We start from the raw sequence: 27925 nt of genomic DNA on the forward strand, positions 1-27925 counted from the left end.
CCTTGCTGGAGAGAAATGAGAAGGAGAGTGATGGAGCTTATGGGGATGATCTTGAGATAGCCCAGAGTAGATCTGAAGGTAGACTACAAAAACAAAAACAAGTTTTTATTATGGGAAATTTCAAACATGCATGAAGTAGGCCAAACAGTATTTGAACTCCGTGTATACAACCTCAGTTTCAAAAATTACCAACACCTGAACAGTCTTCTATCTCTACTACCATTATAATTAATAATCCTTAAAAGCAATTATACACAATACATCAACATGGCTGTGTTCCCCAAACATCCTTTATTTATAAAAATAGGCAGCTGCCCTTCATAACCCTGAATTCAAAGATGGATAGTGTTAGGTTGTATGTTTAGGTGTGTGGTTCCTGTTCATTTTAGAGTTGACTGAAATAAGGGTTGAGGTTCATCCCTCACATTATGGATATCTTTTATTTCAGCAACATTTATTGAAAGACCACGGAATTACTTTGGCATCTCTGTCAGAAATCGGTTGACTGGGATCCGAGGTGGCAGAGTAGAGGAGATCCTGTTTCTGGCTGCTCTGTGCCTGAATCAGAGAAAGCTATCAGGTGGCTTCTCCTGTTCTGAAGGGGTCTTGCCTTGAGGGAACACAACATCTCAGTGCATGTGACAGGACTCCATCCAGAGGATTTTCGCACAATCCACCAGAGCTGCGAACACCAAGCAGAACTCAGAGCCTCTGTGTTCAGGGGAGACTCCAAAGCCCACAGTTTGAGCACAGGCGTGACTCTCAAGGGGGGAGCAGAGACACCAACTCAGCACCTCAGTGGAGTGGCAGAACTCCTGAGGACGCTCTGCTCCCACGCAGGTCCCCAGACCACATTCTAGGCACAGCACGAGGACATCCCAGCTCCCCCCACCTCACCAGACACCCCGACTGGGAAAAGGACTGTCTCCACCTTTCTCACCATCTTTGGTGGGTGTGGTTACCAGCCAGATCTGTGACTGCACAGGTACCTGGGTTCCAAATGCCCTCCCCCAGCTGTGATAACTCTGTATAGACTCTATCAGCACAAAATCAGCTCTCAGTTGAACAAGAGCCCAGTGCCACCAGGACGCTGCCCACCTGGTGCAATCCTAAGGTGGAGGGCCTGAGGTCCCCCAGCTGAGACCTGATAAGCAAGAGAGGGGATGGGGCAAAAACCCAGGAGCAACTCAGAGAGACCAAGATTAGGGAAGCCCAGACAAGAGAGGGAGAGCTTTAATCTTCTCACACTGGTTACCTACACCACCCTGAGGGCAGAGAACCAAGCTTGGAATAGACAACTCCACCTACTGAAAGAGAACTGAACAAAAGGGAACTTGGAGAGCATTTTGTTGTTTTGTTTTGTTTTGTTTGTTTTCTTCTCTTCCATTTTATCCTCTTTCTTTCTCCTCTACCCCTCCTCCTGTGGTCCTCACAATCCCAACATATGTGAAACCAAGAACTCTGCATGAAATAGAACTGAGTCACCAGAATAATATAATATAAATGAATTGCATAAGCCACCCCTCTTTTTTGATTTCACTCTCTCTATTTTTTCTCTTTCTTGCTTCCTTTTTATTTTTCTTCCTCCCACTCTTTCTCTTTCAACCTCCTAATTTTTACTATTTTTACTTCTTGTAATTTTTTAAACACATATATGTGTTTGTTTTGATGCATTTTACTGTCCTCCCACATACTTGGCTCCCCTAAATTACCTCCTGTCTATTCCCCTGCTACTAACCCTCTTTATTAGAGTTCTCCTCCAAATTTCCAAAGTTTTATTAATCCATTGCCCTCACATCTTTCACCCTTAACATAACGCCAGATACCTGACCTCCAGTTCTCTGTCCACCCCCGAAGAAAGTGTACAACTTCTATGAAACTACTGATTATATTTTAAATTATAATTGAATCCAAGAATACTAGAGATTGAGACTAACTATAAATGTCTTAATAGCAGTAACTTACACGTAGGTGATGCATTGTTGATATTAGGAACTGTCAACATTGTCCTTCCCCACAAAGAAGGGATCCTGGGATATACAAGAGCACTACAAATCTATAGGGTAAAAACAATAACACACCAGTCCCACAGAGCAGGAAAGAAATACCAGCAACATGAAAAGACAAGGGAAGAAAATACCACAAACAATTGAAGACAATGCATCATTAGAAGAATTATCAGAAGCAGCAGAAAAAATGACAGGGAAAGATTTCAGGATTTACATTATTCAGATGTTTTGGAATCTCAAAGAAGCCATTAGACAACAAGTACAGACAGTGAAAGATCACTTTGACAATGAGCTACATAAACAAATCCAAGAAGAAAAAGATGACCTCTACAGGGAGATTGAGGATTGAGGAGAAAAATATATATATATCATATATATTTTATATTATGTATATTTTATATATTTTAAAATTAAAATATATTAAAACACAAATGAGAGCATCACCAGCAGAGTATACAACTTAGAAGATAGGACATCAGACCACAAAGACAAAGTATATCATCTTGAAAAGAATGTAGACAGCACAGCAAAAATGAATAGAAACCATGAGAAGAAAATCCCAGAAATATGGCATAGCATAAAAAGACCAAATTTAAGAGTCATAGGGATAGAGGAAGGCACAGAGTTCCAAACCAAAGGAATGAGCAATCTATTCAATGAAATAATATCAGAAATACTTCCAGACATGAAGGATGAAATGGAAATCCAAATCCAAGAAGCCTACAGGACACCGAATGTGCAAAATCACAACAGACCCACACCAAGAGACATTATAATGAAAATGCTCAATATACAGAAATAGGAAAGAATTTTAAAAGCCACAAGAGAATGGAATCAGATTACTTATAGAGGCAAACCAATTAGGATAACAACAGATTTTTCAACACATTCCCTGAGAGCTAGAAGATCCTGGAACAACATATTCCAAGCTGGAAAGATAATGGGTTCCAACCAAGAATCTGTATCCAGCCAAACTAAGCTTCAGATTTGAAGATGAAATAAAACTTTCCATGATAAACAAAAGTTAAAAGAATTTACAGCTAGAAAACCGACACTAAAGCACATCCTTGGCAAAATATTTCACGAAGAGGAAATGAAAAACAACAACGATAACCAGCAGAAGGAGGTAGTACACTAAAAGAAAATCTAATCAAAGAGGAAAACAAGTCACTTTAAGTAACAAAAATAAACAAATATGACTGGAAATACAAACCATATCTCAATAGTCACCCTAAATGTTAATGGCTAAAACTCACCAATCAAAAGACATAGGCTAGCAGATTGGATTTTTTAAAAAAGATCCAAGAATGTGATGCCTACAGGGTACTCATTTGATAGGAAATGACATACACAGACTGAAGGTGAAAGGTTGGGATAATCATACCACTCACATAGAGTGAGGAAGCAAGCAGGGGTCTCCATACTCATATCAAATAAAGTAGACTTCAGCCAAAGCTGATCAAAAGGGATAAAGTTGGACATTACATACTATTCAACAAGACATAACAATCATAAATATATATGCCACAAACAATGGTGCAGCTCTGTTCATCCAACAAACTCTTCTCAAGTTCAAGAGTCAAATTGACCTCCCAGCACAATAATCTTGGGTGACTTTAACCCACCTCTTTCACCACTAGACAGATCTTCCAAACAAAAGTTAAATAAAGAAACTATAGAGTTCAATAACACAATATCTTGGTTCTTTGAAAAAATAAATAAAATTGACACACCCTTAGCCATGCTAATGAAGAGAAGGAGAGAGAGAAATCAAATTACTAGCAAACGCGATGAAAAAGGCAATAACACAACAGACCAAACAGAAATATAGAAGATATTAGACATTATTTTGAAACCTTATCCTCTAATAAAATAGAAGACAGTGAAGGCATTGAAAAATTCCTTCAGTCATATAATCTGCCCAGATTGACTCAGGAAGATATACACAACTTAAGCAGACCAATATCCAGTGAGGAAATAGAAGAAACCATCGAAACACTACTAATCAAGAAAATCCCAAGACTGAATGGCTACACAGCTGAATTCTACAAGATCTTTAAAGAAGAACTAACACCAACACTCTTCAATGTATTTCAGGAAATAGAAAAAGGGGAGAGCACTTCCAAACTCATTCTATGGGGCCAATATCACCCTGATTCCAAAACTGGACAAACACACTTCAAAAAAGAAAACTTCAAACAAATATCTCTAATGAACATAGATGCAAAAATCTTCAATAAAATTCTGGCAAATCCAATATAAAAACATATCCTAAAGATTGCGCACCATGATCAAGTGGGATTGATCCCAGGGATGTAAGGTTGTTTCATCAAACAGAAATCAATAAATGTAATTCATCACATCAATGGACTTACAGATAAGAATCATATGATCATCTTGATAGATACAGAAAAGCATTTGACAAAAGACAGCACCCCTTTATAATGTTGAGATATGTTCCTGTTATCCCCCCTGTTAGGGATAACAGGAACATATCTCAACATTATAAAGACCCCGCATGAGCTCCCCTCAGGAAGACATTCACACACCTGACTGCAGATCACACCTGCCGCTGGCCAACGGGAGGGCGGCAGGCAGCCTTTGGAGGGGCAAGCAAAGGAGACAGGCGCTAGAGACCTCGCTGCACGATGTGCAGATTTGAGGGCTGCGGGGATCAGCAGGGACCACAGCAGCTGCCATTGAAAACAGGGCACAAACGCACCCCCTGGCGCTCTTGGCATGCCTTGTGCATGCAAGGAGGTGAGAGAGGGCTTGTGTTGTGGTCTAAATGCCTCTGAAAAAAGGTCAGTGTCTCCGCAAGCTTCGTACCCCAGGAGACGAAACAGTAACTATGGATCCCAATGGCATCCTCAGACCCCGGGCTGTACTGGGCTCACTTGAGAGTCTGCTATTTCTTTGGCACTGTGGGCCACTTGGGCTGCCACAGTGGTTATGGATGCAGAGGGTGTCCAGGCTGACAGACATAGTCTTGGCTGGATCAGGCTGAACTGTTTCGGCCCGAGCTGTATTTGTACAGCTTGTAGCCTGTGATCCACAACCGCCCTCATCTGCCGCTGGCCCTGATTCCACCCACACGAGCGCTGGCCAGTGGCTGCTCTCTGGGGGACTTGGCAGTGCATGGTGGGGAGGGGCGTATGTGGCTTGATAGGGCATCCAAGGGCCATGCGTGGGGATGGAGGCAGCGAGCTCTGGCCCTCTCTCGCCATGCGGGAGTCTGAGTCCTGCACGCTGGAGGAAGCGCGGGGATGAGTGTGGGATGGAGGTGGTCGCATTGGGCTGGGGACTGCAGAGATGGCTGCTGACCACTTGCCATCCATGGTCAGGACGGCCATAGGGTGAAGTGGGGGTCCCGCAGGGGAGGCGACTGCGGGCGGGGCGGGGTCTCCCGGGAGGATGGAACCTTGAGATGGGCGCCCAGGAGCGGTAGACGTCAGCAGCGGGCACTATGGGAACCGGAACACTGTGGTCCTTGGTGATCAGTGAGCAGTTGGAGCAGGACGACGGCGCTGAGGCAGCTGCGGACCAGAGGGATACTCGTGATACTCTGGATACTCACGGGTTAACTTGACTTTTCCTTCTTGGTTTTCGGGTCTTCACAATCCTCTTTCCCACTGGGATCTTTTTGTAAGTGTCTTGACATTTCCTGAAATTTCATTCTGATGAGTACCTAGGTAAAGAAACTAACAAGTACTGTTCCCTTTTTACTTTTTCTTTACCCACTTCACCTCATCTAGGCCTTGGTTGATGACTACTTTGGGGAGGGGAGGGGGGCCTAAAGGTGCAGGGACAGCCTCCTTGCCTTTCTTTCTGAGGGCCCCCTCTGTTGGATCTCTATCCTACCTCTTCTCTGTCCTTCCCTTATTACTGTCCCTTCTGTTTCCATTCACCATTTTTCACCCATGACCTTAGCACACAGAGTTAGGGTGTAAATTGGAATTGATAAGCTGGGAGATCCCAACTGCTACAAGGAGAGTATGTCCCTGTGAGTATGTGGCCAAGATGCCCCAAGACCCTGTGGGTGACAAAAATCTGGTGTTCCAAAGGTCGCCCCCCTTCTGTGGAAACCAAGTGGACCAGGACTGTCCTTTTCTTTGAGTCAGACAGGTGCTGGTTTATTTCACTTTTTCACTACTGTCCCTGCCTTAGAGACCAAGGAGAGGGTTCCACACTGAGTCATTTGGATCTTTGACATCCACTGAGTTCTTTGGATCTTTTGGGGGAAGGGAGGAGTGTAAGGTGTTTTGTGAATATTCCAAGACCATTTCTAAACAGCAGGCAGCTTTTTGTTCTATATCAGTTTTGTTCTTTTCCTCTTTGGTTCACTTCACCTCCTTATTGAGTTTGGGTGTAGGGGTCTCCCTCTTCATGAAAAAGAATTCAAAATTAGATGTGAAGGTGAATATTTAGGATGAGTAAATAAATCACAGCACATTATACATGTATACATGTGTGTCTTTGAAATTGAGATCCTCCCCGTGCCCCAGTGTGTTCTTTAAGCAGTTTGCCAGAAATGCCTACTTAGAAATGCTACCTTATTGGAAGAACTGTGCAAGTGAAGAACAGTGACACTTAAGCCTCATTAGGTTGACAATACCTATAGCTCTGGTCTCATGATTTTGACAAAACCTTACAGACTGAATTGGAAGAAAGCCCAATGGGCCCAGGTAGAAAAGTTTCACCCCCCAAGTTGGCAGGATATTGAAGTTTGGCTGAGTTGAAGAATCACTGTTCAGTGAATGTAGGGTAACACCAGGGCCACTCCACACTCCAGAAAATAGAACAACCTCTCAATTATCATCGCCTTCACCTCCCACCTGTAAAAGCCCTTGACCTAGGAATGTGGGCATTTACAACTGCTCTTGGTCCCAGGGGGTTAGTACTACCAGTGAACAAAGATGATTCTTAGAAGGGATTCTGGAAGGATTTTGATTCCTTTCTATCAAAATTGATTCAGCATTCACTCTGAAAATTTAGCAGGATCTCACTTTATGCTAGACAGAGTCCCTGTAGAACCTTTCCATTTAATGAGTGGCAGAATACAATAACCAAAAACTAGAGACAAAGAATGATCATTTTCAATGGAGGGAATGAAGTGATATTTCTGTGTGAGCTTGAAAGTAAAGGGTAACTTGAATAAGCAAAGAAGTGGGGAGGCTTTCTGCACAGAATTTCTGGTTATCTCTAATGTCTACCAGGATCTCACTGCTTTGACAGTGCAGCCATGTGCTCAGAGCCACTGAGGAATCCAAAAGAGAGCTCTGTAGGTGGCCAGAATGTGCAGGTGTCTCAAATCAAGTCAGAACCACTTGATTTGAGACAACAAGTCACAGACAATAGCTCTACTTTCAAGTTTCGAAGAGTATTTGTTTTGCTGTTTCTTTTTAAATTCCCATTCACTTTCATCATGGTGATGAGCCACACACATAAAGATAATTCATGTGTGTAAAGAATCCAGGGGATTGATAAAGGTTGGGAGCACATTTTGGTCTTTTCTGTGGAAAGTGGTATGTGTTTTATTAATTGTCTTTATTATGACCTGATAAGGAAATGACCCATATAAACTTTAGAATCAACTTATTAATTTCTGCATAAAAACGTGCAGGGTTCTTCCAAAATCCTATATACTTGGCAATAAAAAAAAATAAAATCATGGCATTTGCAGATAAATGGATGGTGTTGGAGAAGATAATGCTCAGTGAAGCTAGGCAAGCCCAAAGAAACAAATGCCAAATGTTCTCTCTGATATAAGGAGGCTGATTCATAGTGGGGTAGGGAGGGGGAACAAGGGAGGCCTCTGGAGCAGAGGGGTGGGAGGGGAAGGGAGAGAACATGGGGTTAGAAATGATGGTGGAATGAGAAGGTCATCATTATGCCAAATACATGTATGAAGACACGAATTGGTATGAATAGACTTTGTATATGACCAGAGATGTGAACTATTGTGCTCTATATGTGTAATATGAATTGTAATGCATTCCACTGTCATAAGTAAATTAAAAAAGAAAAAAAATGTGTCTTTTATAAGAGACCAATAAATGAGATGCTTTTTTATGTTAGAAATGCAAAATAATAGCTTTTTGTAATATATAAATAATTTCAAAGTCTAAAAATTATTCCAAGTACAATATCATGTGGTATATGTTTTTGTCCTTTACCCTTCTTACATAGGAACATTTCTGTTGTTAGGACCCTGCTCCCTTGGAACATTTCAGCAATCATTAATGGCAAAAGCAGCTACCACCCATAAGTTCAGAAAATGGAGATTTCCTGCAAGATGTATATACTGTGAACGCATTGTCCTATTTCGAGGTTTTAAATGCGAAGAGGTAAGATCTTTTTGGAATCACAATTTTTTTCTTTTGCTATATACTTTTTTGTTATGATTTTACTTATTTGGAGATGTATGTGTCCACACACAAACACACATATAAATATGTTGTCTGTACACCTGGGAACTAAATTCAGGGTCTTTCACATGCCATATTTTTAGAGAGACAGAAAGAAGAGAAAGAGAGAGAGAGAGAGAGAGAGAGAGAGAGAGAGAGAGAGAGAGATTTTTTAATATTTATTTTTCATTTTTCGATGGACACAATATCTTTTTTTTAATTTTATTTTTAAGTAGTGCTGAGGATGGAACCCAGTGACCTGCGCACATCAGGCGAGTGCATTACTGCTTGAGCCATATCCCCAGCCCATCCACCCTTTCTTAAAATTGTGTTTTGAAATGGGTTCTTGCTAGATTGGTCTGGCCTTCAACTTGTGAAATTCCTGTTTCAACTCTCAAGTAGCTGGAATCATGGGCATATGCCATCACACCTGGCTTGCCAATACATTTTTAATAAAGTCCCACAGTTTATTTCTATAGTTCTCTACTTTGTTTTGCTGTTAAATGTAATTCACAAACCACAAGTAGTACTTTTCAACTTATTTTTGTCGTTATTAGTCTGCCTGTAATTTTCTTAGTTGTGAATAATTTTAAGGTGAGTCAATCATTTTCAAATATCGTTTTCTTATAGTGTCTTCTTGTCTGCCATAAAAAATGCATGGCAAACTTAACCATCGTTTGCGGACATCGGAAACTTCCGGGGAAAATGCACTTATTTGGAGAAGAATTGTCCTGTGTTGCCAAAAAGGAGCCAGATGGCATTCCTTTCATAATCAAAATGTGTACTTTAGAAATTGAAAAGACTGCCTTGTGTTTACAGGTATGTTGTTCACTCTTAAAACTCTAAAAACATAAATGCCTTTGTGATTTGTTTTAATGAAAAAGAGACTTTCAGAAAATCAGCACTCTCCATTTGTAATAACTAAATTTATTCACATTTATTTGGAAAAGGTTAATTTATTTAACTTCAACTAGTATTTTCTAAATACTAATAAAAATTGAAGGAGATACATCCACTCTGTCTACATGTCTGCATTTAGCCCTTTGTACTAAAGTAAAATATTGCATTCTGTTTTTCTTTTCTCTTCAAGGGAATTTATCGAGTCAGTGGCAACAAGGCAAAAATGGCAATGCTGTGTCAAGCCCTGGAAAACGGAAGGCATTTAGTAGATCTGTCCCAATTTTCTTCACATGACATATGTGACGTGTTAAAATACTACCTTCAACAGGTTAAAGTTTTATTCTAAACCTACCATCAAATGCAAAGAGCAAAAATATTTTATATTTCATATTTTTCATTGGTATAGACTATGTCATCACCCCCCTCATTATTCGAAGATTTTATAATGATGTATTTTGATGTGGATATATTTCCATCCAGTATTCTGGCCACTCCATGAGCTCCGTCAGTTGTGAGCACTTTAGTTCTTGGAACTTTTCTTGATTTTTATTGCCATTCTCCCACCCACCAACTGTCTTTGTAATTTGCACTTGAAGCTCTTGTTTGGAGATGTGTGTGTGTGAACATACACAAACACATATATAAATATTTATAAATTTGTTATTTGTACTCATGGGGATTAAAAATTCAGGGTCTTGCACTTGCTTGGCAAGCATACATGTACTCCAATTCCCTTACCTTTTCTTTATTGTTCTTTTTTTCTTCAAAAAATTTCTAAGACAGTTCCTTGTCTTTTTCTTCTTGAATAAGTAAAGTATTCCATTTCTGAGATCATGTTTTAATATTCAAGAAGTCTGATTTTCTATTCTTTTGATAACGTTTTTTAAATGATTATATGATGCTCTTTTATTGTGGATATTCATAGATTTTTCTCATTAAGGGTTCTTTTCTCTATTTGGACTCTAACCTCTGTAGAAATACAATGTGACCCTCATATATAACATTAAATTTTCTATAGCAACATAAAAATTAAAAATGAAGTGAAGTGATTTTTAATATATCATTGAACAATTTGAATATCTAGTTTTTCAAATTATGAGGTATTTTGTTTATTTATTTATTTGTATTGCAGCTCTTCTTCTTTGAAATCTGGTGTCTATTTTTCATTTAGTGCACATCTCAATTTCGATCAGCTGCATTTCCAGTGCTCTTTCTCCATATCTGACTAGTTGACAGCATATCGATAGCATCATTTTACACCTTCAATTTGTTCTTTTTCTACCCATTTTGATTTTTGTCTTTCATGGTGCCTAGATATATTAGAGTTTGGACTTGAAATCACTTTGGAAGCACTTGAACACATCAAGGCTTTTTAAAAACTTTGAACTTTACTATAAAGTGGTCTAGATGGACTGTTTGGTATGTGCCTAATTGCATGTCTAGTTCCCTGTTCTGGGACTGGTGTGATCTTCTTGGGAAGGCATTTTTTTAATTGTAGATGGACACAATACTTTTAATTTATTTATTTTTATGTGGGGCTGAGGATCAACCCTAGTGCCTCACACATGCCAGATGAGTGCACTACCATGAGCCACAGCCCCAGTCCCCTAGGAAAGGTTTTTTTCCTTGCCTAGAGATACAGTACCAATACCGTGGGAGCCAGGGTTACTAAGACTGTAGGATCTGTGCTTTCAGTGTGCATATAGCAATCATATCCCCATTGGAAGACAGTTACCTCTCTGTTCCTTATGTTTGGCAATGCCTCGATTCAGAGAGCCTCTGTATCCCATTGCCCAGAGAAAAAATTCCCAGAGCTTTAGGAAGGAGATTGCCCTAGTACATGGAGTGGAGATAGGATTCTATAGAGAGCTAAGCTTTCTCAGCTGGCCCACCTGCAACCTAACCCAAGATCAGAGGACCTGGTAATGATTTTCCATGTACCTTTAGGATTCTGAAAAACATGTTGAGTGACAAAGGGTCAGTTCTCTTGGAAATGCTGCATCAGGACTTATTCATCTGCTCTTCTACTTGTGAATTGTTGCTTTTTGTTTTCTCTATTTTCCTAGTCCTTATGACCCTACTGTATTTTAGTGGAATTGCAGGAGGGACAGAAATTAAGTATACATTGCTTGATCTACAAAGTTAGCCCAGGAAAACATTGATAACCCTTTAATCACATTCTACAGACCCCTCAACTGAGAAATGGAGGTGGATACCTTTGAATGACTGGAAGTCTCATAATGTGTCATCCTTAATCTTGTTTAGTCAGTTAGGGAGAGGAGATGAATTGGGTCCAATACAATAAACTTGCATTCTGTTGAGGAATTTTGTATGTCTAAGACTTTCATTTGGGAAAGTGTGCTCAATTCTTGCAATAGTGTTAGAGAGTAGCCTTTATCTGACTCATGGACCTAAAGCTCCAAGAGGTGAAGATAGAAACTGATCACAGGGCAACACCTTCACTTCCCACAGATATTATAGGACATCAGGTAGCTAACAGTTCACTGAATTTTCTATTGTAGATCAGTAGAAACATTGAAATTCATTATGGCAGTGGATATTTGTTGTAAGAACTTCTTTTTTTGATCTATTCATGGCAAATCAGCCTGTTTTAAAGTTTCATGAGATGTTGACAGTATGTTTTTGTAGGTCATATTATCTTGTGCTAATCTTCATTCTTGCCCAAGTAAAATCTATGCTCTTTAACACTTTGATATTTTTCCCCCTTACTCATAAAATCCATGGGTTTCTGATTCATTTTATAGATTTTGTTCACTATTCTATGTTTCTTCCAGTAAAAAAGCTGAAGATTATGCTATTTGGGGGGCAGATGTGATTATAATGTGTTTAGGATAGAGATGAAGAGTTTTAAAATCCCATAATGAAGCTTAAAGCTTAAACTTCATTTAAAGTTTAGAATTTCACTCATTATCTATTAATTTGTTATTAACATAAATATAATTTATAGTCAAGATTTTGATTTGCTTTCTAAGTCACTTCTCTGCCAAACATATATTTTTTATTTTATGGGCAGGGATGAAGCTCAGTACTAGAGTGCTTGCATAGCATGCTTGAGGTCCTAGGTTCAATCTTCAGTACTGAAAGAGATATCAATAAATACAGATTGACTTTAGATTTTGTTAATCTAAAGGGACATGCTAAATTAATTGAGTAACTCTCACTTATAGTTGACTTTAACAAAGAAAACAGGCAGAAGATTTTTTCAAAATATTTATTTTTTGGTTGTAGCGGGATGCAATACCTTTATTTTATTTATTAATTTTTATGTGGTGCTGAGGATCAAACCCAGGTCCCCGCATGTGCTAGGCAAACACTCTACCTCTGAGCCACAACCTCAGCCCAAAGGTATTTTTAATATAATTTTGTTTCTTTAGCTACCAGAACCATTGGTTTTATTCCAATGGTACCAGGAATTTATGGAGCTTGCAAATATCATCCAACATATTAACCAAGAACAGGACACCAAAAGGGACAACTCTGAAGACAACACATCTCCAAATATGGGTATGGAAATCAACCAAATTCTTCTCAAAACCAAGGACCTTCTAAGAAAATTGCCACCGTCCAATTTTAACACTCTACGTTACCTTATCATCCATCTTAAGAGGTAAGAATTTTTATACCATCTTAGCCATTTTTAATTGAACAGGGCAATAGTATTCAGTACATTTATATTGTTGTGTTATGATTTTCAAAATGATTTTTAGGATCTTCTTATTATGTGTTGAGAGAGGGATACATTGAATATATGTTCATGCAGCAAACATGGTGCCCTCAGATGCTTCCTGTGTGCCAGGCTCTGGCTGGTGAAACTAGGATGGAAACATAGGTTTTCAGCTATTTGTGGGCTTATCCTCTTGGGGTACAGATCTGTATAGAACCCACAGTTCACCATCCTCCTTTTTCTAGTAGCTGTGCACAGCTTGTAGGCATGCAGAGGAAGTTTGGGGGGTAGAGATAGAGCAGAAGAGGCAAATGCCCTTGAGTTCAACTTTAAGAACTGCGTGATGATTTGGTAGAGAATGTGCAGAAGAGCATACGAGGCAGAGAGAAACAGACATGGAGACACAAGAAAGCATTTTGCATTTGGAAAATCTGATTTCATTAAGCTACAATATAGCAAGCAGTAGCAGGAACTGTGCTACTCTTCCCAGAGACTTGATAAAAAATCTTACGAACCTGGCAGATGAGTTGACCATGTTGTTTCTATACCCACTAAAGAACTTGGAATCAGGAATTTCGCATATTCAGATTTGCCAGCTAGACCTTTCTGACAGCAATTAAGATCTCCTTTTTAAATTTTTTTTAAATTTATTTTTGTGGCTGGAACTGTGGCTCAGCAGTAGAGCATGTGCAAGGTCCTAGGTTCAAACCGCAGCCCCACATACAAATAAATAAATTAAATTAAAAATTTAAAAAATTTATTAGTTCAAATCAGTTATAAATGACAGCAGAATGCTTTTCAATCCATTGTACACAAATGGAGCACAAATTTTCATTTCTCTGTACATGATGTAGAGTCATACCACATGTGCCGTCATACATGAACTTAGGGTAATGATGTTCGTCTCATTCCACCATCATTCGTACCCCATACCCCTCCTCTTCCTTCCCTCTCTTGAGCCCAATCAATGTTCCTCCATCCCCAGAGACCCAATTATGTATCAACATTTATTTATCAGAGAGAATTTTGGCCTTTGATTTTGGGGGATTGGCTTACTTCATGATATTCATGAACCCCATCCATTTACCTGTAAATGCCATTATTTTATTCTCTTGTAATGCTAATAGTCCATTGTGTATATATACCACAGTTTTTTAAACTATTCATATCTTGAAGGGCTTCAAATTATTCCATGAAATAGAAAAGGAGGAAACCCTTCCAAACTCATTCTGTGAAGCTAGTATCACCCTGATAACCAAACCAGCCAGAGACACATCAAGGAAAGAAAATTTGAGACCCATATCCCCGATGAACATAGATGCAAAAATTCTCAATAAAATTCTGGCAAATCACATACGAAAACATATGAAAAAAAGCAATGCTCCATGATCAAGTTGTGTACTTCAGGGATGAAAGATGGGTTCGACATACAGAAATCAATAAATGTAATTCATCACATCAATAAACTTAAAGAGAAGAATCCTATGATTACATCAATTGATGCAGAGAAAGCATTTGACAAAATACAGTACCTTTTCATGTTCAAAACATTAGAAAAACTAGGGGTAGTAGGAATATACCTCAACATAGTAAAAGCTCTCTCTGCTAAACCTAAGGCTAACATCATTCTAAATGAAGAAAAATGGAAGCATTCCATCTAAAAATTGTTCAACATAATCCTTGCCACTCTAGCCAGAGCAATTAGATGAAAGAAATTCAAGGGAATACAAATAGGAAAAGAAGAACTCAAATTATCATTCTTTGCCAACTACATAATTTTACACTTGGAGAATCCAAAAAACTCCACCAGAAAACTTCTAAAATAATCAATGAATTTGGCAAAGTAGCAGGATACAAAATTAATACCCATAAATCAAATGCATTTCTATACATCAGTGATGAATCCTCTGAAAAACAAATAGGAAAACTACCCCTTTCACTATATATATATATAAAGCTGTGAGATATATATATATATATATATATATATACACATATATATATCACAGCTTTTTTACCCACAGATGAATCTAGTATCATCCTGATAGCTAAACCAGGCAGAGACAGATTTCCTTAGATAGTCATAGAAATAACAAGCTGAGAGTGTTTGAAGTAAAACCAGAACATTGATAGTGGCAATAGAACAGAGAGATGTTCAGGAGAGAGAATCATTTGGGCTAGAAAACTAGCTGTGGGCAGCTGGGAGTGTGGCTGGTGATAGAACACTTGCCTAGCACATGGGAGACACTAGGTTTGATACTCAGCACTGCATAAAAATAAATAAATAAAATATTGTGTCCATCTCTACGTAAAAATTATTTTTTAAAAAAAAGAAAACTAACTGGGCAGTGAGAGAGAAATTGACAGTGATGTTTCTGATTCCAGTATAAGAAACGGGGAATATATCCCACATACAAAGATGGAGCAATTTTTAGAGGTGTTTTTCTTCCTTCTGCTACTGAGTTCAGTAGTTCCTTCTACTTACATGCATTTTATCCTAAAATAGTACTCTGAAACTCAGTTTGGTGTGTGGTAAGTATCATAATGAAACAAAGGATTCTTTCCCTAGACCCACCAACCTTGACCCTTGACAAATGTTTTGTAGTCTTCTATAGCCCGAGTTTTCTCCACCCTTCTCAAGTCATAGTAAACTACCATTAAGGACATCTATTAGGCAAATCTCATACACTTTATGTGTTCTTCTTTTCAGGGTTGTAGACCATTCCGAAGACAACCTGATGAACTCAAAAAACTTAGGGGTGGTATTTGGACCCTGTCTGATGAGGCCCAGGCCTACAACCACTCCTGGTACCATCTCCTCCTCTCTTGTTGCATATGCCAACCAGGCCCTGTTAGTAGAGTTCCTAATTACCAATGCACAGATGATCTTCGATGGGTCCCTAGAGCCACAAAATGTTTCATCCAGTACTGATGTTGTTGCACCTTGGATGGATAAAAGCCCTCCTTCCAAACACCTAATATCAACAGAAAATTCCACAAAGTCACAATATTTTTCTACAAAGCAAGTGAGTTTTGACCATTACAGAATTGGATTAAATATGTGATGTGTATGTATATGTTAACAAATTAATAGTCTTTGAACTGTTTGTTTTTGAGATGTGTTTCGCTTTTAGTTTACAACTTTTCTTGTATCAATAGGATATCCACACTGCAGATATTGAAATTAAAAATTATGAATTGGCTACATCATTTGAGGAATCAGAATGCAAGCAAAATGCATTGGAAAAATGGGATGCATGTGTCATTGGTGAGTGGTCATGTACCATATATCTTTGCATATTTCAAGCCTTGCCAAGAACTCGTGATTAAAAACCAAGGTGAGAGTTGGACTTGTAGCTCAGTGGTAAAACGCTTGCCTTGGCATGTGTGAGGCCATGAGTTGGATCCTCAGTACCATATAAAACAAATAAATAAAGATAAAATATTGTGTCCATCTACAATACTCATCCTTTAAAAAAAAACAAGGTATATTAATTTGAGGTAAGTTCAAACTTCAAGGTTTTATTAGTTAACTTTTCTAGCCACTGAGAAAGTTTAATGAATGTGATTTAAATGAATATCTTCCTTTGTTTCTTTCTTGTAAAAAGATATCTTGAAATTCATAAATTATTTTTGTTCTCTTTCTGAGATTTGTTTTCACCTTTACTTCCTTGTCATCAATTAAAGTCAAAACAGAAAAAAGCTGGACTCCTGAAACTCAAAAAAATAGACTCCTAAAGTTTTTTGATGTCCCTTTACCTGTGGCCTAACTTTAGCACATTAAGCACACATGTCTTCCATTTTCTTGGCTCCAGTCTTTTTGTTCACTGTTTTTTGATCACTTTATTTCAGTGAATGGTTTCTGGTAAGGGGGTTGAAAACCTTTCATTCGTTACTGCTTTAGTAGAGCTAAATCTGAATTTTTCAATATATAGCCATAAATGTTAAATTTGATATATAAAATTAATGAAATATCAATGAGTGTAGCCTGAGAAAGTCTGAAAACAAAGACAGTCCATTACCTCTCTGCCAAGAAAAGCACTGGACTCACTGATTCCATTTATATGATTTGATCTTATTAGCACTTCTGTGCTATGAACCTTGGGCTCCTTTAAGCCACGGCTAACAGTCTGAGGAAGGTAAATAATGCCAAGGGTCATGTCCCTAAATTATTGTTGATTCAGGGTTTGAATCTCATCCTCTCTCTTTATAAAAGTAACCTTGTTTTTTCTGTCCAATGAAATTGGATTCCCAGGTAGGTATAGTAATAACAATAAATAATTTTAAAATATTTGACATTTTCATTACATACCAGGTAATTCTGAGCCTTTTCTTTAGAAGATCATTAACACCACTTGCCAACATATCTCCACATAGGAGTTTGTCTTGACAGAAGAAGGCAAGTAGGGCTAGTGCACTAGGCTTGCCCAGGGCAGAAATGGAGCTGGAGCTGAGCCAGCACCCAGGCAGCTAGAAGTGGTGCTAGAAGTTCTGCAGGACTGTAAATATGTTCTGGTGGTTGCCATCCAACCACAATGGCTCAGCTCCCTTCTATCAATGTGAAGAAGGGTCCAGGACAGCAAATCACATGAGCAGTGCCTGGGAACCAGGGAAGAGAGGCCAGCAGCCTCAGGTGAAGAAGGAGGTCAGATGAGATGATGACCTGCGATCATCATCAAGTGATGCTGCTGTGCACCTGTCTGCAAACCACTGCCTAAGGATACGGGAGAAGGACCAGGTGGCAGGGATGAGACTGTGGGCTATGAACAGAGCTGTTGGAAAGCCATCAGACCAGTGGCAAGACACAGAGTTGTCTGATGTTTCTCAGCAGGGAGTCGAGGATCATGGCCAGATGGCTGCACCTTTCTAGCAACAGGAGCTTCTGGGGTACATGCAGCAAAGTTAGAGTGAGAGATGCTATGGTTCTAGGTGAGAAAATAGGGGCCTTGGGACCAGATGAGAGGAGAAAGAGAAGGAGGTAAATCTGGAGTCTCCAGGACCAGTAGCACAATGGCAATTTTGACCGCTCTTCAACCTTCCTTTGTCCAGAGGATGTTACCATGTATTAGTGGATCAGCTGGGAGAGCATCCAAGTCCTCTCTGGTGTGTTGCCCTCAGTATGGACAGAATGTAACTGGAAAGCAGATTAAGTGACAGGCAAAGTCCTTGGGATTCAGGACATGGCGTTTGTTGGTGTACAGAATAGTGTTACTGCTCTAGAGTTACCATTGTCTGCCTGGTGAAATCAGGAAAGTCTTAACACAGAAAATATTCATTCATGGGTAGTATATTAAAAGAAGTTGCTACAAGAAGTGTTTTTTTAATTTTATTTGCTTTGTGACTATTTGTTTTATTAAGATGAATTTTAAAAAGTAATGCTTTAATTAAAAATGTGCCTTTAATATTGTATGGATTTTTAATTCCTCTGCATAGATGACTGAGAAACTAATGTTGGAAAAAATATGTAAGACTCTGTTGTTTGAGAGAATGCCCATTCATAAATAACCACACTTCCTAATTAACCAAGCTTCATGAAGTTAAAAAAAAAATCTCTTCTTTTTCAGATCACAAAGAACTTGAATCATCATCACAAAAGATGGACAATATGTGTAAAACCACGAAACCACTTAGTCTGAAATCTGATGTGACAACAAATGATATACAGAGGCCTATGCCAAGCCCCAAGATGAGATGTTTCTGTTTGCCTGTAGATAGGTTCCATCTTGCAAGCTCCCCTAATGAGAAAAACAGCAGAAATGTGGGAACTGTCAATTCAGACAAGTTTGGCCAGAATCTTACCTTTGAAGGACTTAATAGAAAAGATACCCCTACTAGTTTTGGCCCCCAAATTAATGGTTTTGATCAGCAGATTCCACAAAAAACTCAGGGACAACAAAGTGAACCAAAGAACTTAACTGGCACGAGTGCAGTGATTGTGCCAAGTGTACTCCAGGAAAAAGTGACAATGAGCATCCAGGTGAGTGGTGACCATTCCAACGGTGCCACAGAGCCCAACACGCCAGCCAGTTTAGCAAGAGAGGCACCAGAGAGACTGTCCTCGCATTCTCACCGTCTTGCTCCTGCAAGAGCACCCAGAATACTGCAGCCCCATCTTGGGACAACATTTTACAAACCACCTACCCCGACCAGCAAAGTCAGGGGGACTGAGGAGAGACCAGCTTCACCTTCAGCAGCAGTGCCTCCTAGCACAGCTCTTACTCCCCTGAGTCATGTGGAGAAATCTGTGCCAGAGGCAGACAGCACATCAGCTTATGCTTTGAAGCCAGCTGCTGAGCATAAAGAGAAATCTGAGGAGATCGGCCTACCTGACATGAATCCAATCTGCCAGGGACTTGGGCTCAAACTAATGGAAGAGTTACAAGACCTTGAATTTGAAATGCCACAGTTTGTGTAGTTGTCAAAATTCAGTTTTTCTTTTTCTTGTTTCATTTTTATGCATTTTGTTTATTTTATGAAAGAATATTGTAACAGAACCCCTTTTGTTTAGGATTGCCAAAGTATATATTTTGCCTTTTGGGCTTGTATTGTCTTTGCTAGTCATATAGAATGGTAGTGTTTTAGTCATATAGAATGATAGTGCTCACTGGTATTGTCTTTAAATTCTGTGTTTTTGAAGTTATGCATAAAATTGCCAAAGTTTATATTTTGCCTATTGGCCTTGTATTGTCTTTGCTAGTCATATAGAATGGTAGTGTTTTAGTCATATAGAATGATAGTGCTCACTGGTATTGTCTTTAAATTCTGTGTTTTTGAAGTTGTGCATAAAATTGCCAAAGTTTGTATTTTTCCTTTTGGCCTTGTATTGTCTTTGCTAGTCATATAGAATGGTAGTGTTTTAGTCATATAGAATGATAGTGCTCACTGGTATTGTCTTTAAATTCTGTGTTTTTGAAGTTGTGCATAAAATTGCCAAAGTTTATATTTTTCCTTTTGGCCTTGTATTGTCTTTGCTAGTCATATAGAATGGTAGTGTTTTAGTCATATAGAATGATAGTGCTCACTGGTATTGTCTTTAAATTCTGTGTTTTTGAAGTTATGCATAAAATTGCCAAAGTGTATATTTTGCCTTTTGGCCTTGTATTGTCTTTGCTAGTCATATAGAATGGTAGTGTTTTAGTCATATAGAATGATAGTGCTCACTGATATTGTCTTTAAATTCTGTGTTTTTGAAGTTATGCATAAAATAAGTATTATAATTTTAAATTTAAAATAATTTTCTCTATAAAATGTTTCATGTAAATGCATCTTTAATATATAATATTGTTCTCAACAAATAGGGGCAGTAGGGAAAAGTGAGCTTTATTTTGGAGCAAACCTTGTGCTGATTCATAAAATGCTTCTGAATGCAAGTGCCTGAAAAACTTGATTGGGTATGAATATATATTTTTCCCACATAATGTTCTAGTGCATCTTTGACCACTTGTGTTATTATAGCATGTATGGAAGCATTGGCAATTCATATAACTTTTTTAATATTTACATAATGGCCTTAAAGCTTGCCAATCTGTGTTTACTAGCATTCTACTTGTTAATTTTTACATATGGTAATTAACACAATTGTAGAAAGAAAATGCACTTCAATACTAAAAAGTTTCAGACATTGGCAGAGACAACACAGACAGACAGAGTTGAGGCATCTCGAGCCTAAGAGACCTGTGACCTCTCTGCTCTCAGCTGCGGCCTGTTGCTGGATTGCCTGCGACTTCTGGCTTTCTGCTGAGGAGAGCAAGTGGCCAACAGCTAGGACAAGATGAAGCTCTCTCTGGTGGCTACAGTTCTGCTGCTGCTCTGCGCAGCATGGATGAGGAGGATGACAAGAAAAGGACATGGGTACCGTGGTCGGCATCGACCTGGGGACCACTTACTCCTGCATCGGGGTGTTCAAGAATGGCCACTGGAGATCATCTCCAAGGATCAGGGCAACCGCATCAGGCCGTCTTATGTGGCCTTCACCTCTGAAGAAGAACGTCTGATCCGCGATACAGTCAAGAAGCAGCTCACCTCCACTCCTGAGAACATGGTTCTTGATGCCCAGCAGCTCATTGGCAGCACTGGGAATGACCCTTCTGTGCAGCCAGACATCAAGTTCTTGACTTTCAAAGTGTTTGAAGAGAAACCTAAACCATACATTCAGGTTGATATTGGAGGTGGGCAAACCAAGACCTTTGCTCCAGAAGAAATCTCAAAAGACTCAAGGAGTGCATTGATAGTAGGAATGAGTTGGAAAGCTATCCCTACTCTCTAAAGTATCAGATTATAGATAAAGAAAAGTTGGGAAGCAAACTTTCCTCTGAAGATAAGGAGACCATGGAAAAAGCTGTAGAGGAAAAGATTGAATGGCTGGAAACCACCAAGAAGCTGACATTGAAGACTTCAAAACTAAAAAGAAGGAACTAGAAGAAATTGTTCAGCCAATTATCAGCAAACTCAATGAAAGTGTAGGCCCTCCCCCAACTGGTGAAGAGGATACAGCAGAAAGAGAGGAGTTGAAGACACTGATCTGCGAGTGCTGTAATATTGTAAATTAGACTCAGAACTTTCCTTAGGAGAAAACTGAGAGAACTTAAGTCTCCAATGTACTTGGAATCTTCACCTCAAAGTGGAGTTGAAAATGTTATAGCCCAAGTGGCTCTTTACTGCTTTCCATCAGCAGTTGCTCACATGTTTTGGGGAAGAGAGAGAGAGGAGGAATTGGCTATCTTAAAAAACTGGATATAAAAATGTGGGTGAGGATGTGTGTTCACCTCATAAATGTTCTATTTAATGATTGGGTCATGCAAATCTGGTGTAGGAACTTTTTTCTACCATAAATGACACCAATAAATGTTTGTTATTTAAAAAAAATACTAAAAGTTTGGAACTGTCATAAAATAAAAATTTGTACAGATAAAGCTAAAGGATAAAACACTATCAGAAGCATTAAAACCATCTAAAGCCAAATAACTAAACTATATAATTTAAATTATAATATATTTATATATTATATATTATATACTACATATTATAGATTTACATATATCTATATGATATATTATAAGTTGTTTATATACAATTATAATATAATCCTATGTTTTATACATTATATTAATATATATTATACTAATATAATAATTGTATTATTATCTTATTAATAATAGAAATTATATTATTATATAATTACATTACAATGATATTCAATATAATATAAATTAATATAAATCTAAATATATTATATGATATATAATAAACATGTTATATATAATAAAATAATATTTATATATTTAGTTTATATATTATTTTATTACATGTGTTTATAATATATATGTATTTCATATATTATATATAATTTATATGAAATACATATGAATCATAAACATTTGATATATAATATATATAATTTATATAATATATATTTATCTATTTATATATTAATATATATATATAATTTATATGTAAATATATAAGTATGTTATGTAAATATATTATATAAATTATATATAATATATTATCATTAATATATAATATATTTATATATTAGGATACATAAAATATGTATAATTTATATATTTTTATTTTATTATATATGATAACATAAATGTATTATATATTATAATATAAATTAGAAATTTATATGATTATATTGTATTTAATTTATATTATATATGTATTATATATTTATGTAATATATTTATATAATATTATAATTTAAATTATATAAATTATGTCTTATTTGACTTTAGATGATTTTAATACTTTTGATAGTTTTTAACCTCTTAACTTTATCTGTATAAATTTTTATTTTATGACATTTTTAACCTTTTTAGTATTTTTTATAATGGTCTTTAAAAATGCTTGCTTCAGATATTTTTAATTTCAATGCATTTTCTCTTCACATTATGAGGGTTTGGTTAAAACCATTCCTTTGAATGTATGCCTGTAATCCCAATAGCTTGGGAGGCTGAGACAGGTGGATTTCAAGTAGAAAGCCAGCCTTAGCAATGGCAAAACTCTTAGCAACCATTTCTTTAAATAAAATTCAGAATAAGACCGGGGATGCGGCTCAATGGTTGAGTGTCCCTTACTTCAATTTCCAGTACCCGCCCAAAAAAACTCCTTTTGTATGAAATGTTTTGACTAACAAATCACGTTACCTACTTTTTCTACATGGACTATCAACCAGTGAAAACGTATATGTCATTACAATTGAGCAACAATTTATTTAAGTTCATTTTGAGAGTACAGTAAGTCACATTGTTTGCAATTTGAGAGATGTAGATGACTGAATGTGTTTCACTTATAAAATACCCAGTTTTTAGAAACTAGTCCATTCCTGTTATTTTCTGGGTTTCATCATCTTGCCTAAAATATGATGTAAAAGGGACAAAAATAAAATAGCCTTCTTTGGTATCTGTGAACTATATTGTGAGTCAATGTTTTTGTATGATCATATTACACTTGATAAAAATTATGTACAGGTTTATACACACATTATTACATGTAAATAATTTCAAGTACAATAAGTTATTGTGGCTTCTCTGAAATTGTTGCCTCTTGGAGTATGATACTTTAAGATTATTAACTATTGACTCAGTGGTCAACACATGGGCTCATCACTCGACTATGATATGAAATGCGTTTTAGGGCATGTTGTCTTATAGTTCTCCATAACATTAAGGACTAAGGAGAAATGAACAAATGGCCTTTTTAATGCTAAAGCCATTTTTTAGCCTTCCTTATACAAAGGACAAAAATCATATTGGTTTGAAAACTTAAAAATAAAATCAGATCTAACATTTATTGAGCTTTCTTTGTGTATTTACACTTTACCGAGTTGAAATTTCACAGCAACCTCTAATGGGTAAGTAAGCATTTTATAATTCCTGTGTTACAGATGAGGAAACTGAGGCTTAGCTAAGTGACATGCTTTTAGTTTTCAGAGATGCAGCAAGCAGAATTGAATCTCAAATACAGGGTTGTGAAATTTTGATTAGTGCTTCTTTTTTGGGGTACCAGAGAGCCACATCCACATTAATCCTATAGCCTAACAGGCTGATCTTAGTTTAATAATGTGCTCCAAATGAGTCGTTCAGTCAGAATTTGAACCCAGCTAGCTTCCATTAATTTTACTATCGAAAGATCTAGAGCTCCTAATAAGGAATATTAAGAAAAGATAAGTTAAATTTTTTAGTTTTGACTGCTTAATACATACCAAGTAATTCTAAGCCTATTCCTTAGTAGATCATTAAGACCACATGCCAACATATCTCCACATAGGAGTCAGTCTTAACAGAGGAAGGCAGGTGGGGCTAGGGCAGTGCACTTACCCAGGGCAGAACTGCAGCAGGAGCTGAGCCAGCACCCAGGCAGCTGGCTGCAGAGCCTGCACTCTTCATGGTGCTAGAAGTTCTGCAGGACTGTAAATATGTTCTGGTGTTTACCATCCAACCACAATGGCTCAGCTCCCTTCTATCAATGTGGAAAAGGGCCCAGGAGACAAAATCACATGAGCAGTGCCTGGGAACCAGGTAAGAGAGGCCAGCAGCCTCAGGTGAAGAAGGAGGTCAAATGAGATGATGACCTGCAAATGATGCTGGTGTGCACCTGTCTGCAAACCACTGCCCAAGGATGTGGGAGAAGGACCAGGTGGCAGGGATGAGGACCATGGGCTAGGAACAGGGCCATTGGAAAGCCATCAGACCACTGCAAAGGCACACAGTTCCACTATCTCAGGATATAGAGTACACAATAAGAAATGTTGATCTTAACCAGGTGATGGTGAAGTGTACTGAGAATTTATTAGGTGAGTTACTGTTCTAAGCACTTTTCGTCTCAAGGAACTCAAAGGAACTCCTAGTTGATCTACATAAGATCATTCTATGATTGCAAGAAGAGTTTGTGGTGCTATTTAGTCCAGGGCCAGTGCAGATGGTGTGAACAGTTTGGTCATATGGGAAAATCGTCAGGGAGTTTAAATTAAAGACACAGACACCATTTTACCTTTAAACCAGCTCTGGGATGGCTCCTTGAACCCTCAGCCTCAAGCTCCCCATGGGGGCAGTGAGGTTTTACTAAAAAGGAGAGAGAGAGAGAGAGAGAGAGAGAGAGAGAGAGAGAGAGAGAGAGAGAGAGAGAGAGAATGCTAGGGATAGGGCTTTTATTGGGGAACAAAAAATTCTGGGGAAAATTTCATGCAATGAAGGTCAAGGGGGGGCAATGTGGCAAGGTCAGGTGCAATGATTGGATCTTTGGAGCAGTGATGAGACACGCCTCCACATGGAAAAGCTCTCAAACCCAAAGAGGGTGGGGAGAGCTCTGCTACATTAAAAGTGTCTGAGCACCTCACAACTAGCCAGGAGTAAACTCAGTCAGTTCAAGGATGGACTCCCACAGAGCTGCACTTCAAAGGGAAGGGAAACAAATATATATAATGACTCCTCTCTAGGGAGCAGAGTGGCTCAGCAGCTCAGCAGTTTGGGGGTGGCCCATTCCAGGAATGGTGGGGGGTCCAGAAAACTCACCTAGTTCCAGAACTGCAGGGTTCTGGGACATCACTCCATTGTAGGGTCTAGGATTCTTATCCAGTTCCAGGACTGCAGAATCTTGGGAGACCTGCCACCCCCAGCAGCCCAGGCAGTCAAACTAAAGGTTGCTTGAGTGAATTTCCTAGGTAGCCAAATAAAGCACCCAGGACAGCTCCTCTGCCTCAAGCTCCCCCAATGGGAGAGCAAGGAATGTCACGAGGGGCTGGTGAGAGTGAGCATGTCCAAGAGTGGACTTTTACTGGGGAGATCCTCATTCTTCAGAAAATTCCATCCAAAAAAGGTCAAGAGGAGCAGGGTTACAAGGACAGGTAAGGTAATTTGATCCCTGGGGTTATAGGAAGGCAAACCTAAGCATGAAGACACATTCTGCTACTTCCAGGATCAGGGCAGCCATGTAGGGCCACTTTGAATGTGGCCAGATCCCTGGAAGTGACTGACAGAGCTGCAACCAATCAGGGAAGGAAAATGCAACAGCCCCCCACAGAGGCGGATCCAGTTCTAGGGCTGGAAGGTCTAGGAAGCTCACACAGTTCCAGCATTGCAGGGTCCTGGGTCTTACCCAGGGTTGTAGGGTTTTCTGACCTGTAGGGTGAGGATGCAGCTCAGCCAATGCTCTGTTTTCTGAACCCATGGCACTACATTCATCTCAGCCCTTGCAAGTCTGGCTGCTCAGCTAGGTCCCAAGAAGTGATGTGAACCTTCAGTCAGACATGGGTTATGACTGCTGTGGGCACTCAGATGCCTCTTCCAGGAGGCAGCCTACAGTCCCAGGCGAGGCCCTGAGGGGCAGGGTGCACCAGAGACTGGGAGCACTGATGTGTGGCTTCACTGCAGCCTGGCCCCATGGGGTAGGCTGTGACAGGGGCTGAGCTCAGGAGTGGCAGGCCACCAAGTGTGGGTGGTTTAGCAGTGCCTAAGTCTCAGGGAAGGTGGGGTGCCATGGCTGTTTGTCACCTGAGCAAGACACAATCCAGCAGTATTTCCAGTCCCCAGGTGCCATGGTCTAATAGCTGTGCTGGCCACAAGAGTGGGGGACACGGTCACCTCCTTCTCTTCTGGAGCTCAGATGTGTGGACTCCAGGCAGTCCCCTCAGGGGAGCTGAGTGGCATGAGAATACAAGAGTCCTAGTAGTGAGTATGGAAGATGTCCAAGGTTTGGGTGGGAGCCGCTGGGGTCCTCTTGCTTCATTAGTCCACCCAGGGAGGAGGCTCCCTTGTTCTGAGCTGCTCCTGGCTGTTGATGGAGTGTCAGACACTAAGTGTGTCCTATACTCTGTGTGAACATCCCAGGTTCCCATGCTCTATCTGGCTTCTGCTGATCTTTAGATGTGCTCTGAGGCTCTCTTCACTTACCCTCACCAAAATGCATTGCTTATTTTGGGAGTTGTCTTTGTGGGAGGAAGGATGGTAGGGCTTCTAGTCAGACTTCTTGCTAGCATCTCTCCTCCCTAGAAATGTTTACTTTCAAATCAGAATAATCGTACCCGGTATCACCATGTTTAATCAAATTTGTATTGGAGATCCTCTGAGTAAAATATAATGAGAATAAAAGAAAGTAGAAGAATGGAATACTAAAATATAGAATGCTTAAACTTCCATTATTTTCAAATGATGACTATTTTTTTAATATTTTTTATTATTTTTTTTTAGATGGACCCAATATCTTTATTTTATTTTTTTTTAATGTGGTGCTGAGGATCGAACCCAGTGCCTCCCGCATGCCAGGCAAGTGCACTACCTCTTGAGACACATCCCCAGGCCAAACTATATATATTTCGAAAAAAAAATGTAATCTCCAGAAAGATTATTGGAAATACCTATAGAAATTGTCAAGGTTCCTGATAAAAGTTTGAGGTATAAAAGTAAAAATAAAGTATTATATTCCAGTGGCAAATGATTAGAAATTGTGATTGAACAGGATATACTATTTGCAATAGTATCAGAGACTGAAATTGCCTAAATAATCAAAAAATAAACTTAAGACTTCTGTAGACAGATTATAAAATTTTATTAGGTGATGTTCAAAAGAACATAAATACATGAAGGCATATACTACATTTGTCAATATAAGACTTAGTCTAGGCCATTTTTAAAAGTATTTTTAAGGTAGCCAGGTGTGGTGGTGCAAACATGTAATGCCAGCAGCTCAGAACGCAGAGACAGGAGGATCATGAGTTCAAAGCTAGCCTCAGCAAAAGCAGGCACTAAACAATTCAGTGAGACCGTGTCTCTGAAACAAAATACAAAATAGGGCTGGGGATGTGGCTCCATGGTAGAGTGCCCCTAAATTCAATCCCCAGTACATCCTCCCCCTCAAAAAAAAAGTATTTTGAACCTAAAACACCATGAAATCTAAAGAGGAACCTGGAGTGGGTCTAGTCT

The 27925-nt window shown here is 38.8% G+C and overlaps 1 protein-coding gene and 1 long non-coding RNA gene across 3 annotated transcripts in view; one reads left to right on the top strand and one right to left on the bottom strand.

The window, feature by feature from the left end:
* The window catches only part of LOC144249178 (uncharacterized), a 76182-nt gene that overhangs the window by 39045 nt on the left and 9212 nt on the right, over nt 1–27925 (bottom strand). The window contains exons 2-3 of one of the 2 annotated variants that reach the window (XR_013342176.1): nt 5587–5673; nt 185–682 (exon numbers count right to left, since the gene is read on the bottom strand). The exons of the other annotated variant lie outside the window; for it this stretch is intronic. This is a non-coding gene — a long non-coding RNA (uncharacterized LOC144249178). Of the gene's footprint in view, nt 1–184; nt 683–5586; nt 5674–27925 lie in introns of those variants that run through there. 2 annotated transcript variants of the gene reach the window in all.
* Nucleotides 6685–19416, top strand: LOC144249143 (rho GTPase-activating protein 29-like). Its single transcript, XM_077791333.1, has 8 exons — nt 6685–6694; nt 8199–8356; nt 9047–9235; nt 9507–9644; nt 12712–12944; nt 15712–16027; nt 16161–16269; nt 18566–19416. Exons 1-8 carry the CDS (start codon nt 6685–6687, stop codon nt 19414–19416), a joined length of 2004 nt encoding a protein of 667 aa, XP_077647459.1.

This window comes from Urocitellus parryii, chromosome 11, assembly GCF_045843805.1.
Source record: "Urocitellus parryii isolate mUroPar1 chromosome 11, mUroPar1.hap1, whole genome shotgun sequence".
NCBI lineage: Eukaryota > Metazoa > Chordata > Mammalia > Rodentia > Sciuridae > Urocitellus > Urocitellus parryii.

Bases quoted from the DNA above. Each gene is read 5' to 3' on its own strand.
- LOC144249143 (XM_077791333.1), top strand. The intron at 12,945-15,711 runs GTAAGAATTTTT...TCTTCTTTTCAG, and splicing joins CTTATCATCCATCTTAAGAG to GGTTGTAGACCATTCCGAAG. The intron at 16,270-18,565 runs GTGAGTGGTCAT...CTTCTTTTTCAG, and splicing joins ATGGGATGCATGTGTCATTG to ATCACAAAGAACTTGAATCA.